This window comes from Prunus persica, chromosome G1 (assembly GCF_000346465.2).
Source record: "Prunus persica cultivar Lovell chromosome G1, Prunus_persica_NCBIv2, whole genome shotgun sequence".
NCBI classification, from domain to species: domain Eukaryota; kingdom Viridiplantae; phylum Streptophyta; class Magnoliopsida; order Rosales; family Rosaceae; genus Prunus; species Prunus persica.
In genome coordinates this window covers 38,342,914-38,355,622 of record NC_034009.1, presented here as the reverse complement: position 1 = coordinate 38,355,622, position 12,709 = coordinate 38,342,914, and the positions used below count along the sequence as shown (strand labels likewise).

The 12,709-nt window shown below is 38.6% G+C and overlaps 2 protein-coding genes across 3 annotated transcripts; both read right to left on the bottom strand.

Moving 5' to 3' along the window:
- On the bottom strand, positions 1,995–5,968 carry LOC18793318 (putative UDP-sugar transporter DDB_G0278631). The gene is made up of 8 exons (XM_007224310.2): positions 5,615–5,968; positions 5,318–5,504; positions 5,032–5,137; positions 4,621–4,866; positions 3,682–3,792; positions 3,428–3,586; positions 2,614–2,757; positions 1,995–2,498 (listed from the first exon to the last, which is right to left on the bottom strand). Exons 2-8 carry the CDS (start codon positions 5,356–5,358, stop codon positions 2,334–2,336), a joined length of 972 nt encoding a protein of 323 aa, XP_007224372.1. The 5' UTR covers positions 5,359–5,504; positions 5,615–5,968; the 3' UTR covers positions 1,995–2,333.
- LOC18791677 (calcium homeostasis endoplasmic reticulum protein) lies at positions 7,114–11,823 on the bottom strand. 2 transcript variants are annotated; one of them, XM_020554678.1, is made up of 4 exons: positions 11,096–11,823; positions 9,552–10,556; positions 8,393–8,667; positions 7,452–8,221 (listed from the first exon to the last, which is right to left on the bottom strand). In XM_020554678.1, the coding sequence occupies exons 2-4, from the start codon at positions 10,541–10,543 to the stop codon at positions 7,452–7,454; spliced, it is 2,037 nt and encodes a 678-aa protein (XP_020410267.1). In that variant the 5' UTR covers positions 10,544–10,556; positions 11,096–11,823. The 2 variants fall into 2 exon arrangements, with proteins under 2 accessions (XP_007226974.1, XP_020410267.1); XM_007226912.2 differs by having other exon boundaries at positions 7,114–8,221; positions 9,552–11,823.

The following is a 12,709-nucleotide window of genomic DNA, read 5'->3' as shown; positions in this document are numbered from 1 at the left end:
AAAAAGAAAAGAATTTCACGTGTTGTGCTGCCCACAATTTATTAATCTTAACCACTTATTTAGCATTAATATAACATAAATCACTTGATACTTTCATTATATGGACAGTGCGTTAATTTGCTGTGAATTGATGCTACATTATCGAGATTCATTGAAATAAATATAAAAATATAAAAATCAAGAAAATTAATTATTATTTGTTTCTTGTAATAATATTTAGAAGATATACCTGTCCTTCTACTTAAGATAGACATATTTGTTAACGGAGTCTAGCTCAGTGAAAAAAGGGCCTTAACTTGCAAACTAGTGATCTTAGATTCAAATCCACATGACATCAGAATAGTATGTGTAAGAAATTCTCCTTCTCTTAATTTAGATTATCGTTTATAATAAAAAAACAAAATAGACTCATATTTTTGTTGTTTCATGCATAAAAACCGTGGGTGGTCTCTCAATTATTGTTTATAGATCTGTGTCCATGCATGCATGTGATTCCAAACCGTCTCATCAGAGATCAACAAGAAGGCCTTATGAATTTCAGCAACTATGAGCTGGAGAAGCAAGGCTATGCCAATTATAATACAACCCATACCTGTGATTCATCACAAATACTATTTTGCATATGATTATTAATTTGTCTTTTCGATTTTTGAATTATACGAATTTGTGCAAATTTTTAGGTCTAAAAAACAGACAATACTTTATAACTCAAATGAGTAAAAGCATTTACCCTACACTTGAATTCATACATTTAGCGGGAAATTAATAAATTAATAAAAGATGGCCTTTCTCATGAAACATATGAGAGGGATAATAATAATATCATGCAAATGTTAGGTCTACCTGAGATTTTCCTAAAAGAAAAAGAAATTCAGATATTGGCCCCGTGAACCAACCCACCAAATTTAATTTGTGATTGACTCGAGCAATGCATATCAGGGCGAAAAAGAAAGAAAATAAAAGATGCAGGCCCATAAAATTACATCAAATAAAAAGAGTAAATAAAATCCACACACCAAAAGGAAAATAGTAGAGCAAAAGAAACGAGTGTTTTGGGCAGCCCCCTTTAGTATTTGGGTTTAGAATCAGACAAGACAACAAGGCAAGCAAAGCACATTTTGCATTTAAATTCAAAGCGCCCCCAGAAGGCCACCCAACAGCCCAATTCAATTGTTTTGTCGGCTATGGAGCTAACAAAGCTTGAGTTGGAATATTAATGAAAGTTATTATCTTGTCTACGTTAAGTATTTTTTATGGAAAATGCTAGGGAGACCAACTTTAGATACCAACTTGTGTACCAACTCTCTAATAGAGTGTGGGACCCATTGTATTGGTGGGCTCCCACCTCTATTAGAGAGTTGGTACACAAGTTGGTATCTAAAGTTGGTCTCCCTAGCATGACCCATTTTTTATTATCCCTTTCTGTTTTTATTTTTGTTTATAATGACGTTCGAATAATAATAATGTAAGGATGTTCAGATATATATATTTGTGTGTGGTGAGAAGATGGTAAGTCTTAAATTGAAATCTGTTAAATGGAAAAAGAAATTATTGTATTTATTTTACCTGCAATATTTTGATGCAGTTGTTGGAAAACCCTAGTTCAATTGAAGAAATGGTTTTGGTCGTGTGCTGAAGGGTTTTAGGGATTCAGTAAATTTGAAGAATTAAAGGGGGATTATACTCAGATTTCAGAGTCAAGTAAACTTGTAAATAGCTGGATGGGTTTTGGATTTGGAAGGTTGGAAGCATCCAGTGTCATCTTCTCAAGGTCATCAGTTTAGATCAACTTGAAACTCTTGATGCTTTAAAATCTTTGCTTTTTATTCACAATGCAATATTCTAGACTACTATAATTGACGTGGAAGAGGATTCAAACTCGGTGCAAGTAGGTGGGCAGCCCTGGCCAACTGACCTAATCTAACTGTACGAATGAACAGTGTAATTAAGCCGAGTGGTAATCTATCAACATCTTACTCAGCCAAAAGCAATAATTGCAGTATGGGAGAACAACAAAGGATATTATTATTCAAGTGAAGGATGGACTAGCACAACAGGAAAACAAGTGCATGTGCATGGAGGAGCCTGGGAGACCCATTCTGATATAACCTGGACCCTGGAAGATTTTTCTTCTCAAGGACTAATCTATCCGAAAACATGAACTAGGGTATTTGCTTTCTGTAATACCTAAATTTCAAGATTCAACAAAGTCAACATGAACCATGTATCATTGTTCTTCGAAGAACTAATAGCCATGTTTGATGAAAATAGAAGCAAATAGTAAAAAGAGAAAGCAGCTGTTAGCAATCGTATGCGATCTTTCAATATCAATTTCATTTACGATGAGCCTCCACGTCTGAAATCCTCTTCGGGGGCTTGCTCTTCCTTTGCTGATATTTGGCAAATGAATACCAAACTCCGCCAGCTGTGTTGATAACTAGTCCAGTCACATTCAGAAAATGCACTTGCACACCACCCAGTAAGACAAAACCAAGGGTCTGAGAAGCAAAGAAACATGAATAAGTAATTTTGCTCACATATATTTTGCTTTAAAATAAGATGAAAGAAAATTTAATGCCCACAATCATCAACAAAGAGGGAGTTCAGGCATACCGTAGAGCCAACCCCTTTTAGGACTCCAACGATAGTTGTTGTTAGAGCGGAGTTGACTATGGTACATAAGAACATGGTGTAGTTGAGAACAATGCCCATAACAAATGAAAGAATAAGGATCACCAAAAAATAAAACGAATTACTCTGCAAACAAAGAAAAACTCCGTGTCAGATATATATTGTAGGATCTTTTTAAGAAGAAGAAAAATTCAGTGGCACAGCAATAAGCCCCAGGCCCTCAAGAGCAATCTTTACATGGTTACTAATTACATGGCCAGGCAGCCACGCAACTGTATATCCACTCATCCAGAATCCCAAAAATATGCAAAGAACACAAAATCAGCATAATGAGTGGAATAATGCTTTTAATGAAACCCCCAGCCCCCACCACATTGCTGAAATTGATTTCACCCGCTGATCTAGGAATCCGTAATGGGGATGCAGGCCAAAAGGAAACTAGGACTTCTAAATGGCTAAATTGCTCAAAGCAACATGTTTAGTCAACTATGTTGTCAATTGGAACTTGTAATTTGAAATCCATTATCAGAGTACGGTTTTTATACTGTTTAACATGTATTAACTCTTTTCTATCATAACTTCAGAAAGAAAGATTAGATGTCAAAGCCTGTAGTCCTTTTCTCAATACAAAACGAACTTTTACTATTTCAGACTCCAATATGTTTAATAAAATGAGATAGGTTGGCGTCCAAAACAGTTTAAGCAGTCAAGCATTTCTTGCTCAAGCATCTACTGTTCCCATAATTATCAAGAATGAATTCAATTACATATAGAAAGAAAAGGTTACGGTTCTGACCTTTGCAATTAGTAATAATAGAGAATTTGGAAATTCTCCTGTAGCTACAATGAGAAACATCAAAACTGGAAGAGACAGAAAGCTGTTATAGTACATGATCTCAACTGATGATAGCCCATCCTCTGCCCCAGATTTCTCCACCAACACAAGGTACATGGTCTGATAATTAAGCGCTAGTATGAGTTTAGCTACCATAACATACAATTTGAAGCCAGTAAATAAACCAATGGATAAACAAAAACATCATAACCAACCTGGAAAAAAACAGAAGTGAGAGCCATGCTATATCCAAAAAAGTCAAACGAAAAATCTCCCAGTGCAGCTATCACAACCCCTCCTGCAGTCAATATTACTGAAAGAGACACCTGAAACATGAAAGAGAGGAAAGGGGCAAATAGAACTCAGTATTGTCAAATTAGTAGTAATAAAAATGCTTCTTGCCAGGACTTTTAGCATTATATTTATCATCTAGAAAATTCCATGAATAACTTTTGCACTTCTAACAATAACTCCTGATGTGTGCTAATTTGAAATCAAGCATCCTTTATCTACATTTATAAGATCAACTTATTTATGAAGACAAACATAATTGTGTCACAAGACAATTTGTTCCATATATGATGCCAGACGTCATCATAGAGACTCTTCAACAGCAACAGTAACTCTATTTTGTAAAAGCTGAGAGTACTTACAAATCTAAATGACAAAGTTTAAAGCCTAGTGTTTTACACCTTATACTAAATCTCAAGAATGGAGAAGGGTTGTGGTAAACACTGAGGAAATGACCTGGCCATCATAATATGAATCAGACACAAAATGCAACTTAGTCTCATCAAACATATCTTAACTTATGAATTGCAGACAACTACTCCCGCACTAACACAAAGTATGTCAAAGAAAACATATAATTTAGCTTCCATTTTGAATTTGTAGAGTTAGTCAATTTGTATCTTATGGAATTTTCACATCACATGTTTCCAAGACTAAATAGTATCTTGCCCGTGTTCTAATTGGGGATAAAACAAGTTTAGGGTCAATAGTACTAAACAAAAGAAGAAAGAAAGCATAACTAATCCTTTCAAAATATATACACAATCATTAAGTTTAATAACACAGTAAAACAATCCATTTAAATAAACACAGGCAGGAGTCAAACATCGCACAAGCCGATCCAAAGAAAGACAAGCGGGAACCTGTATTGTGGGTTTCCCCTTTCCTGAGACGAACCCAGCTATAAGCACAGCGAGAGGTGTGAGTCTTTTGATTGCAATATACATGGGAATATTAACTCCCTTCAAACTGGCCAAAGCAAACGCCACATTAGCATTATAGAACAGCGACACCGGGAGAAGTTTTTTTGCAGTGCTCATTTCTAATCCTCTTGACCTGGTATATCCCAATCTTCGACCAACGTGTATAAGCAAAGCAGTTGCCAATTGCTAAGACAATAAAGAAATGAAAGGAGGCTCATTATGAACAACCAAGCAGGAAGCAGCTGCAAATTACTAAAACAATAAAGAAATAAAAAAGGGGGGACATCATGAACAATCAAGGCAGGTCATTGATGGAAATTAAAAGACCAATAGTCCAATGGTAAGTAATACCTGGACAGTGAGAAGAGTCATTGAATGTGAGTACTCCATAAGAACTGCTTTATTGATAAAAACCATTGCCATGGAAGCAGCCCCATACGACAAAGCCGCAGACAAACTACATTCAAAGACAACAGGGCCGGGGAAATCAACGATTCTTCACTTCAAGGCATAGCATAGCATGCAAGCATAGCAAACATGTTCTTCTTTGCTTACATTTCTCATCAGCAAACGAAAAGTTTTTTTGTAAAATCAATATAAACCCAAAAGAAAGCAAAGGGGGATATAGAAGGAGAACCTCAAAATTGAGCTAACTTCTGCATCAGGAAGTTTCTCCATGGCCAAATCTAAGCTTCAAAACACAAATTCTCTATGTTGGTCACTGTGAATATGAGCTCAGAGGCAGTAATTCCCAACTCCAGAGTCCCAATTACATGATAATCCGATGAAATAAACACTTGGGTCCTTTTTTGTTTGACCAAAACCTGCAAATCAATGAAACCCAAATCTTAAACGTTCGAAAAGAAGGGGTATGGGATGAGACCCAATAGTGAAGATGAAGCGATCCAATTATAAGATTTACAAAATAGCAAACCTGGTGACTGGTGCAGTTACACAGTCATACCATAAACATTGAGTTGGGTTTTTGGATCAGGGAGAGAGAGAAGGGAAAGCCCGAGAAGTAAAGTGAGGAGAGTGTGAGTATGGAGTGTGCGTGAAATGTCAAGGGAGAGAGAGACACACAGAGAGAGAATAAAAAAATGGAACAGAGGAAGAGAGAGAGAGAGTAACGGAAAGAAAGGGAAAGGAAATGTGGAAAATGGGAAAGTGGGGAAATGGGGAAATGGAAACCCAGTGAAAGTGAGAAATAGATGGCGAATGAGGCTCCGGCAATCTGCCATGGAAAGCGCGACAGCCATCGACATCAGACGTGGACGTGGATGTGGATTTAGGGTTAAAGATTATTGGATGCTTTCGTTCCTTCCTTCGAAAGTTGGCTGATGGTGGCCTTGTCTTGTGACTTTGGGACGCTGCGCGCCTTTTTAAATTTTACCCTTTTACATATTTTTTTCAATTGCGATCTCAACGTTCTCGCTTTTACTGTGGTACATGAAAAAATATAATAAATATAATAAATTAAACTAAATAAATAAAGGTTTTCCCTTGGATCGTTGTTTTTTCTATGCTATTAATCAAAGCAAAGTTTATTGACCCAAAAAAAAAAAAAAAAAAACAAAGAGCAAAGTTTTTTTTTATTATATATATTTTTTGTTCTTTTCATTTTGGTCATGTGAGTTAACCATCATATGTCTTCTTTTCTCCCCACATCATATCCCTACATTAAAGTCCCATAGTAATTTTTTGGGTCTTAAATAGTTAGTTTACCCTAACTTACATACTTTTAATTGGAAATACTTTGTAAGGAACCACTTTTACTTACAAGCGCGTTAACATAACAACTATTTTATCATGTTTTTATAATTCAAAAAGTGCTTTCAACTAAATATGATAAACACAATTTTGGTCATATTAAAGACTAAAAGCAATCTCAAACGAATCCCAAGATTTCGAAAAAGCATGCACCTTCTCCCTAGAAATAGAAGTGCTTGACCACAAATTTACAGATAAAACGTTGATTAAGACTTTAGGCAGGCCTAGAAGGATATGGACACCAATATTGGAATCTCAATATTTTGCATTGAGGAGGACTATAGAATATCTTGAGTTGACTTGAGAATGCATGAGCTCTAGGACACCTTTACAATCTATTTGGCCAAGACAAAGTTCCATTCCATCCATAAAGACTAGGCCCTTATCAGAGGCACTTATTACGAGGAAGGCTCAAAATGGGCAAAATTAGAAAAGTTGGGAGGGAGCAGAAATTTGGAATTTGAGTCTCCATACAATCAGTCTCGTTCGACTCTTTCCAACCAGGCCTCAGACCAACTGGCTCTGGAATACGAGGTTGAATGTTCCACACCAAATCCAAGTCTTTCAGAAAACTTCACCAACCAGGCCTTGGTCCAAGATTTTCATTATTTCCAATATAATTAAAAAAAACTGTATAAAAAAAAATAAAGTTTGACATGTGAATTTTCTCCAATTGTGAAGATCTATCATCTCTGTCTCAAGTATGATCAGAATCCAAAATGTTCAACAGATGAAGGAAACTTCGCATGAATTAAAGATTCTGTTTTAGTCAGGTAAAAATAAAATGATTACAAGTGCTATTTCTTACATGCATTAACAATCAGAGAATCAAAATTTTGTCTAGTACAAGATACTCCACCCACCAAGTACGACACTCCTAGAAATTCATGCCGCCTGTTAGAATAGATTATCGGGAAGAAAGGAAAACAAAAAACCCGAAAATGAAAAGGAAGAAGCCGATCTAGTACCCCCCATTTCCAACTCCCATCAGGACTGGTATTTCACCTTGTTGCAGCTCTTGCACTCATGGATGAGTGGTAGTTGGTGCTCCTTTGTTTCCTGTAAGAAGAATAAACATCATCGTATTGGCTTGCCTCATTTGGATCAGCTGTGGCCCCAAGTCCCAACCTCCCCGAGCCACTCTTTCGATCTACACTGCCATCCGCATAAGTTCCTGTCTCCGGGTCTATCTGCAGGTTTGGAGGTGGAGGGATGCAAGCTCCACCCTTGCGCACCGAAGGCTCTCTTTCATACTCATCCTCGTCCCTACCATCGGCATTATGAAGGGGCCCTTCAGAAGGATTAACTTCACCAATCTCTTTGAAGAATTTTGACACTCTCTCAAGAATTTCTGATTGAGGTACATTGGATGGAGGTATAACAGTTGGAATGTCCAAAGGACTCATTGGAGAATACGGCACACCACTTCCAATCTGCATCTTTCTGACCATTTCAGGAATAAGACCAGGTGGGAACAGAGGATATGGTGGTAACTTCTCACCACTATTAGCAGGTTGACCTGGCAGTATATGTGGTGCAGGTTGTTGGTTTATTACTGGTTGAACAGAAGATGGTATGGGCATTGACCCTGGAAAAGCAGCAGGAGGGATTGAATTTGGAAGAAATTGCTGGGATGGCACAGACATCGGCATGGCTTGGCCAGGACCTGCATGTTTATCAAGATGATCTTGGTCGTGTGAACCGGAAACAGAACTTTGCCTATCAGGCTGCCATTGCAGCATGTTATGGTTAGTTGTCTGTGGTGGCAATCCTGCATTCAAATAAAAAAGATAATTACTATATCAGCCACATCATCAAACCCAGTTGCTGGCAATTTAACAGCACTACTGGCCCACAAGTGCAAGCACCCTTGACAAGTGAGAGTGGTTCCACAAAAGGGCATGTGCTTAACAAGCACAGAAGTCAGAACACATAAGCCCACCTGCAGCTGAATCTGTTGAAGCAGAAGAGAGGTCTTTTGGAAGCCCTGTAAAAGAATTGCTTGAGGGTCCACCCATCATCTCATTCCTAAGTGCATCAATAGTATCCTGATCGTAAATGTTATTAGAAGCCCATAACTGTAAAATTTGCTGCAACCTCAATTGATTGTCCTCCGTGATTTGAGGGTTGTGATAAATCCTTGCAAGCATGGAACCTAAGATAGGTTTAAGTGCAAGGGATTCATTATCAAGGCCTTCACCAGTACGCCGATGTGAGCTGTAAATTTGAAGGCAAAAAGAGGAAGATCAAAGAATTATTCACATCGATCAAGTGCCTCTGTAATAAACAAATGCAAAAGACAAACAAGAGAAGACATCTCTAAGTTCTTTATTCACATTGTCGTCATAACTATACACTCCAGGCTAGATACTAGAAGCATTGTATAGCACATAAACAAAGATAGAGACTTTTTCTTGGTATGACAGATTGAGTTTTTTCAGTACAAGTTCTTTACTACTGTAAAGAGACAATAGCTATGACAAACATATAAATGATATGCCAACCCCTGTGGCAAGAAAGAAGAGTTAATTCATATCTCAAGAAAGGTTCATCCACCATCCCCTGTTACAATTTTATAAATTTAACATTTTAAGCCTTCCACACCTTCCAACACAGGTCACATTCACAACCCCTTCCCTCTCCCTGCATAATAGTGCAAAAACCCATTGAAGGCATCATCCTTCTCATTTCTTCACACAAAAACATCATCCGAACCCCTACCCATCAATTAAATTGTTTTTTTTTTTTGAGAAAAAGAACTATAACAAGTAACAGGATTGAAGCCTTCAATGATCTAATGAAAATATGATACATCCGCGACATGGATTTTACAGCATAGCAAACGCTCAAAAACTACAACCACAAATAATGACTCTACTTCTTCTTCCATCCATTACTCCTTCCAAATTCCCAGTGACTGTTGCTCCTGCACGCATAGGTCCAGCTCAACAAACAAAATTCTTATCTTTTCAGAGCTACATTGGCCCAACAAAATCGACCCAAAAGCATAAAAAGCACAAGCAACAAAGCACACATATGCAGGAAAATGCAAAACAAGAACTCTGTAAAACCATGAATAAGCAATGCACCATTTGAATTACCTGTCAAACAAAATGTCATTGGCAAGGTAAATCACATGCAGTTGCCTCTCACAATCATCCAAGCCAAACACCCTCTCTCTAAGAGCTTCAGCCAGCGCAGGCGCAAATATCGACCTCTGCATAAACCAAAATTTCGCTCCTTTAATGGACTCTTTGGTCCCATTCAGCGACTTCAGCACACTATTCAGCTCTATCGCAACCTCAGGCGGAAGCGGCCCAGAAAGGCCTTTGAAGGGCTTGTTCGACGACTGGTCGTACTCTGGACGCCCATAAACTCCAAACGGCTGACCGTGCCGCTGCTGCTCGTAGAAATAAGATGGCAGCGGCCCACCCATCATCGCTCCAGCAGACGGCGGCCCGCTCATCATGGGGTTCGGCGGAGGTCGCAGCATGTGCATGGATGCAGGGGGGAACCCGGGCTGGTTGAATGACCCGCCGGGGCCCCACTTCGATATCCAGAGCTTGTAGCGGTAGTAGCTGTGGCCATCGCCGCCGAACAAGAAGGCGTACTCGGGATTGTCCTGCTGTTTCTCCCTGACCGTCGCTTCGAAATCCGGCCCCACCTTGGCGGCGTACTCGGCGACCTTGTCGATCAGCTTGTGGAGCTCTGGGTCGGATGGAGGGGCGGCCGGTGGCGGCGGAGGCGGAGAGTCGTAAGTGGGGCCGGAGTGGAAGGGGGAGGGGACTAAAGGAGGGGGGAGGTGGGGGGCAAAGGAGGGAGGCGGAGGGAGGTGGTGGGGGTGTTGCGGCGCGTGGGGGAGGACCTGCGGCTGCTGCAAGTGAGGGTGGTAGGGGAATTGTTGCTGGAGAGAGGGGTGTGGGCCCACGTAAGGCTGGCCGTGGAACTGTTGGGTTTGTGGGGGCGGGTACCCGAATTGCTGCTGCTGGGGCGGTTGCTGCTGTTGCTGTTGGATGTTGGTGGCTGCTTGGCGCTGCTGTTGGGCGTAGGCCATGGCGGAGGCGGAGGCGTAATCGTGCGGCTGCCGATCCATTGCGTGCCGTTGACTGCCAGAAAAAAGAAAAACGGTAGAAGCTGTTTTGTGTTCTGAGTGATAATTCTGCTTCTTTGTTGAGCAGAATTTTGATTTGGGGATTTTTGGGAAGCTCAGTCCCCTGGTTCGGACGGGGGTGTTAGGGCTTGTCGCGCTTGAATTGTGTATATGAAATTAGAAATTTAAAATAATACGTTAAATTACTCAAATGGTATTTAAATTTATACTCGATTTACATTTGGTCCCTTAATTAAATTATTTGTTCAAATTGTCCATCAACTCTATAGATTATTTGCTCTATTGATCCCACTGTCTAATTTTTTCTTCGATTTAACCAAATTTTAGGATAAATATGATTTTTTATAATTAACAAATAAAAATAGGGTTAAAATAAATACAAAATTAGAAAAAATTGAAGAAAATGAGATATAAAAATAAATAAATTTATAATCCTAAGAACAGACATAGAACTCACCCAGAACAGACCCATCATAAAAAAAAATAAAATCAAATCCACACCATTTTTTATCTCTCATTTTATAATCCACTGACCTCTCAATTCATTCAGCAAAATCCCATCTCTATCGAATTGCCTTTTATTTCCAACGTCATCCGCCCGCATTATAAAGCATTTCTTAGGCTCTGGATTTTTGTTCAACATCATCTCCAGTTCTATATTCATTCGGGCATTTCATCGAACACATGAGAAGCAACCCATGACGCAGAGCGTACAAATCCCCCACTCCACCTCCGCTCTTTTCTCTTTTACCCCTGAACGTACCCCTAGCAAGCATTGGCTAAGAGGATCTGTGCCCCAGCCGTCTTGGTAGAGGTGGTCTTCGACAAGCTCCTCAACACCATCCTCCGAAAACTGAAGCTAAACTCGGTAGCCTGCTTAAGTTTTTTCAAATTGGCTTCAAAGCAGCGAAAATTTAGGCCCAACCTAAAGTCTTATGGTATAATTGTACATATATTGTCCAAAGCTCAAATGTACAATCAAACCAAAGCGTATTTGAACGAATTGGTCAGCCTTTGCAACAATAATTATTCAACCTCTTTGGTCTAGGATGAGCTTGTTAGGATTTATAGGGAATTTACGTTTTCACCCACTGTTTTCGATATGATTCTCAAGGTGTTTGTAGAGAAGGGCATGACCAAGTATGCCTGCATGTGTTTGACAATATGGGTAAGTGCGGTCGATCTCCGAGTTTAAGGTCTTGTAATTCTTTGTTGAGTAATTTGGTCAGAAACGGCCAAAGTCACACTGCATTGCTTGTTTATGAGCAAATAATTAGGTTTGGGATTGTTCAAAAGAAGAAGAAGAAGAGAGAGATGATAGACGAAATGACCAATTTGTCCTCATATTTAATGGAAATATTGACAGAATGTAACGGTATGACCAATTAATTATATAGAGTTGATGGACTATTTGAACGAATAATTTAATTGAGGGACAAAATGTAAATCAGGTATAAATTTGAGGACCATTTGAGTAATTTATTCAAAATAATAAAAAGGAATCCAAATCTTCTAAGAAATTCCCATTTTACCTCCAAATTTTACTGTCCTCCGGTTTTCTTTTTCTTCCTTCCAAAATCTCGGCTTTAATTTATTTTACAATTTTAAGTGCTGAGCTATGGTCTTATTAAGTTTTGGTTTGGTTGAAATGTTGAGCTATGGTGAAGTAATGAGTTATGATTAAAATAAGTCATTCTATTCTTCCTCATAGTAAAAATAAAATAAAATAGTTTAAAAGAAGAGATTGAGAGTTGCTTCACATTTCTTAAACCCCCCGGGAGGTTTGTTGGAGTGGGATTGAAAATCCCATTTCATGCTTGCCCAAATAATTAAGGATTTGACTAAAATTTCAAAATTTATAACACAGGATTTAAGGTTCGAGTTTAGGGTTGGATATGAACTTTATAATCAATAATTTGGCATGAACTTTTCAATTCATATTCAAATTGGATTGAAGTTTGGGTATTAAAATATGTATGAGGGTTGACTTTGAGGACAATATTGAGTGCAAATGTGGGAGTTCAAATTCAAAGGTTAAAGTTTAAAGTTCGAGATTCAATGGTGATCGAAATTTGTGACTTGGAAGGTCATGATTTAGAATTTGGATTCGAGTTAGAGGTTTCGAGAGGATTATAATTTACACTATAA

Coding starts and splice junctions, on each gene's coding strand:
- LOC18793318 (XM_007224310.2), bottom strand. CDS start 5,358: ATGGAGAAACTTCCTGATGCAGAAGTTAGCTCAATTTTGAG. Junction 3,793..4,620: donor AGGGGAAACCCACAATACAG/GTTCCCGCTTGT, acceptor TTCATGTTTCAG/GTGTCTCTTTCAGTAATATT. Junction 2,499..2,613: donor TAAAAGGGGTTGGCTCTACG/GTATGCCTGAAC, acceptor TTTGCTTCTCAG/ACCCTTGGTTTTGTCTTACT.
- LOC18791677 (XM_007226912.2), bottom strand. CDS start 10,543: ATGGATCGGCAGCCGCACGATTACGCCTCCGCCTCCGCCATGGCCTAC. Junction 8,668..9,551: donor AATGACATTTTGTTTGACAG/GTAATTCAAATG, acceptor TCAAATTTACAG/CTCACATCGGCGTACTGGTG. Junction 8,222..8,392: donor TTCAACAGATTCAGCTGCAG/GTGGGCTTATGT, acceptor ATTTGAATGCAG/GATTGCCACCACAGACAACT.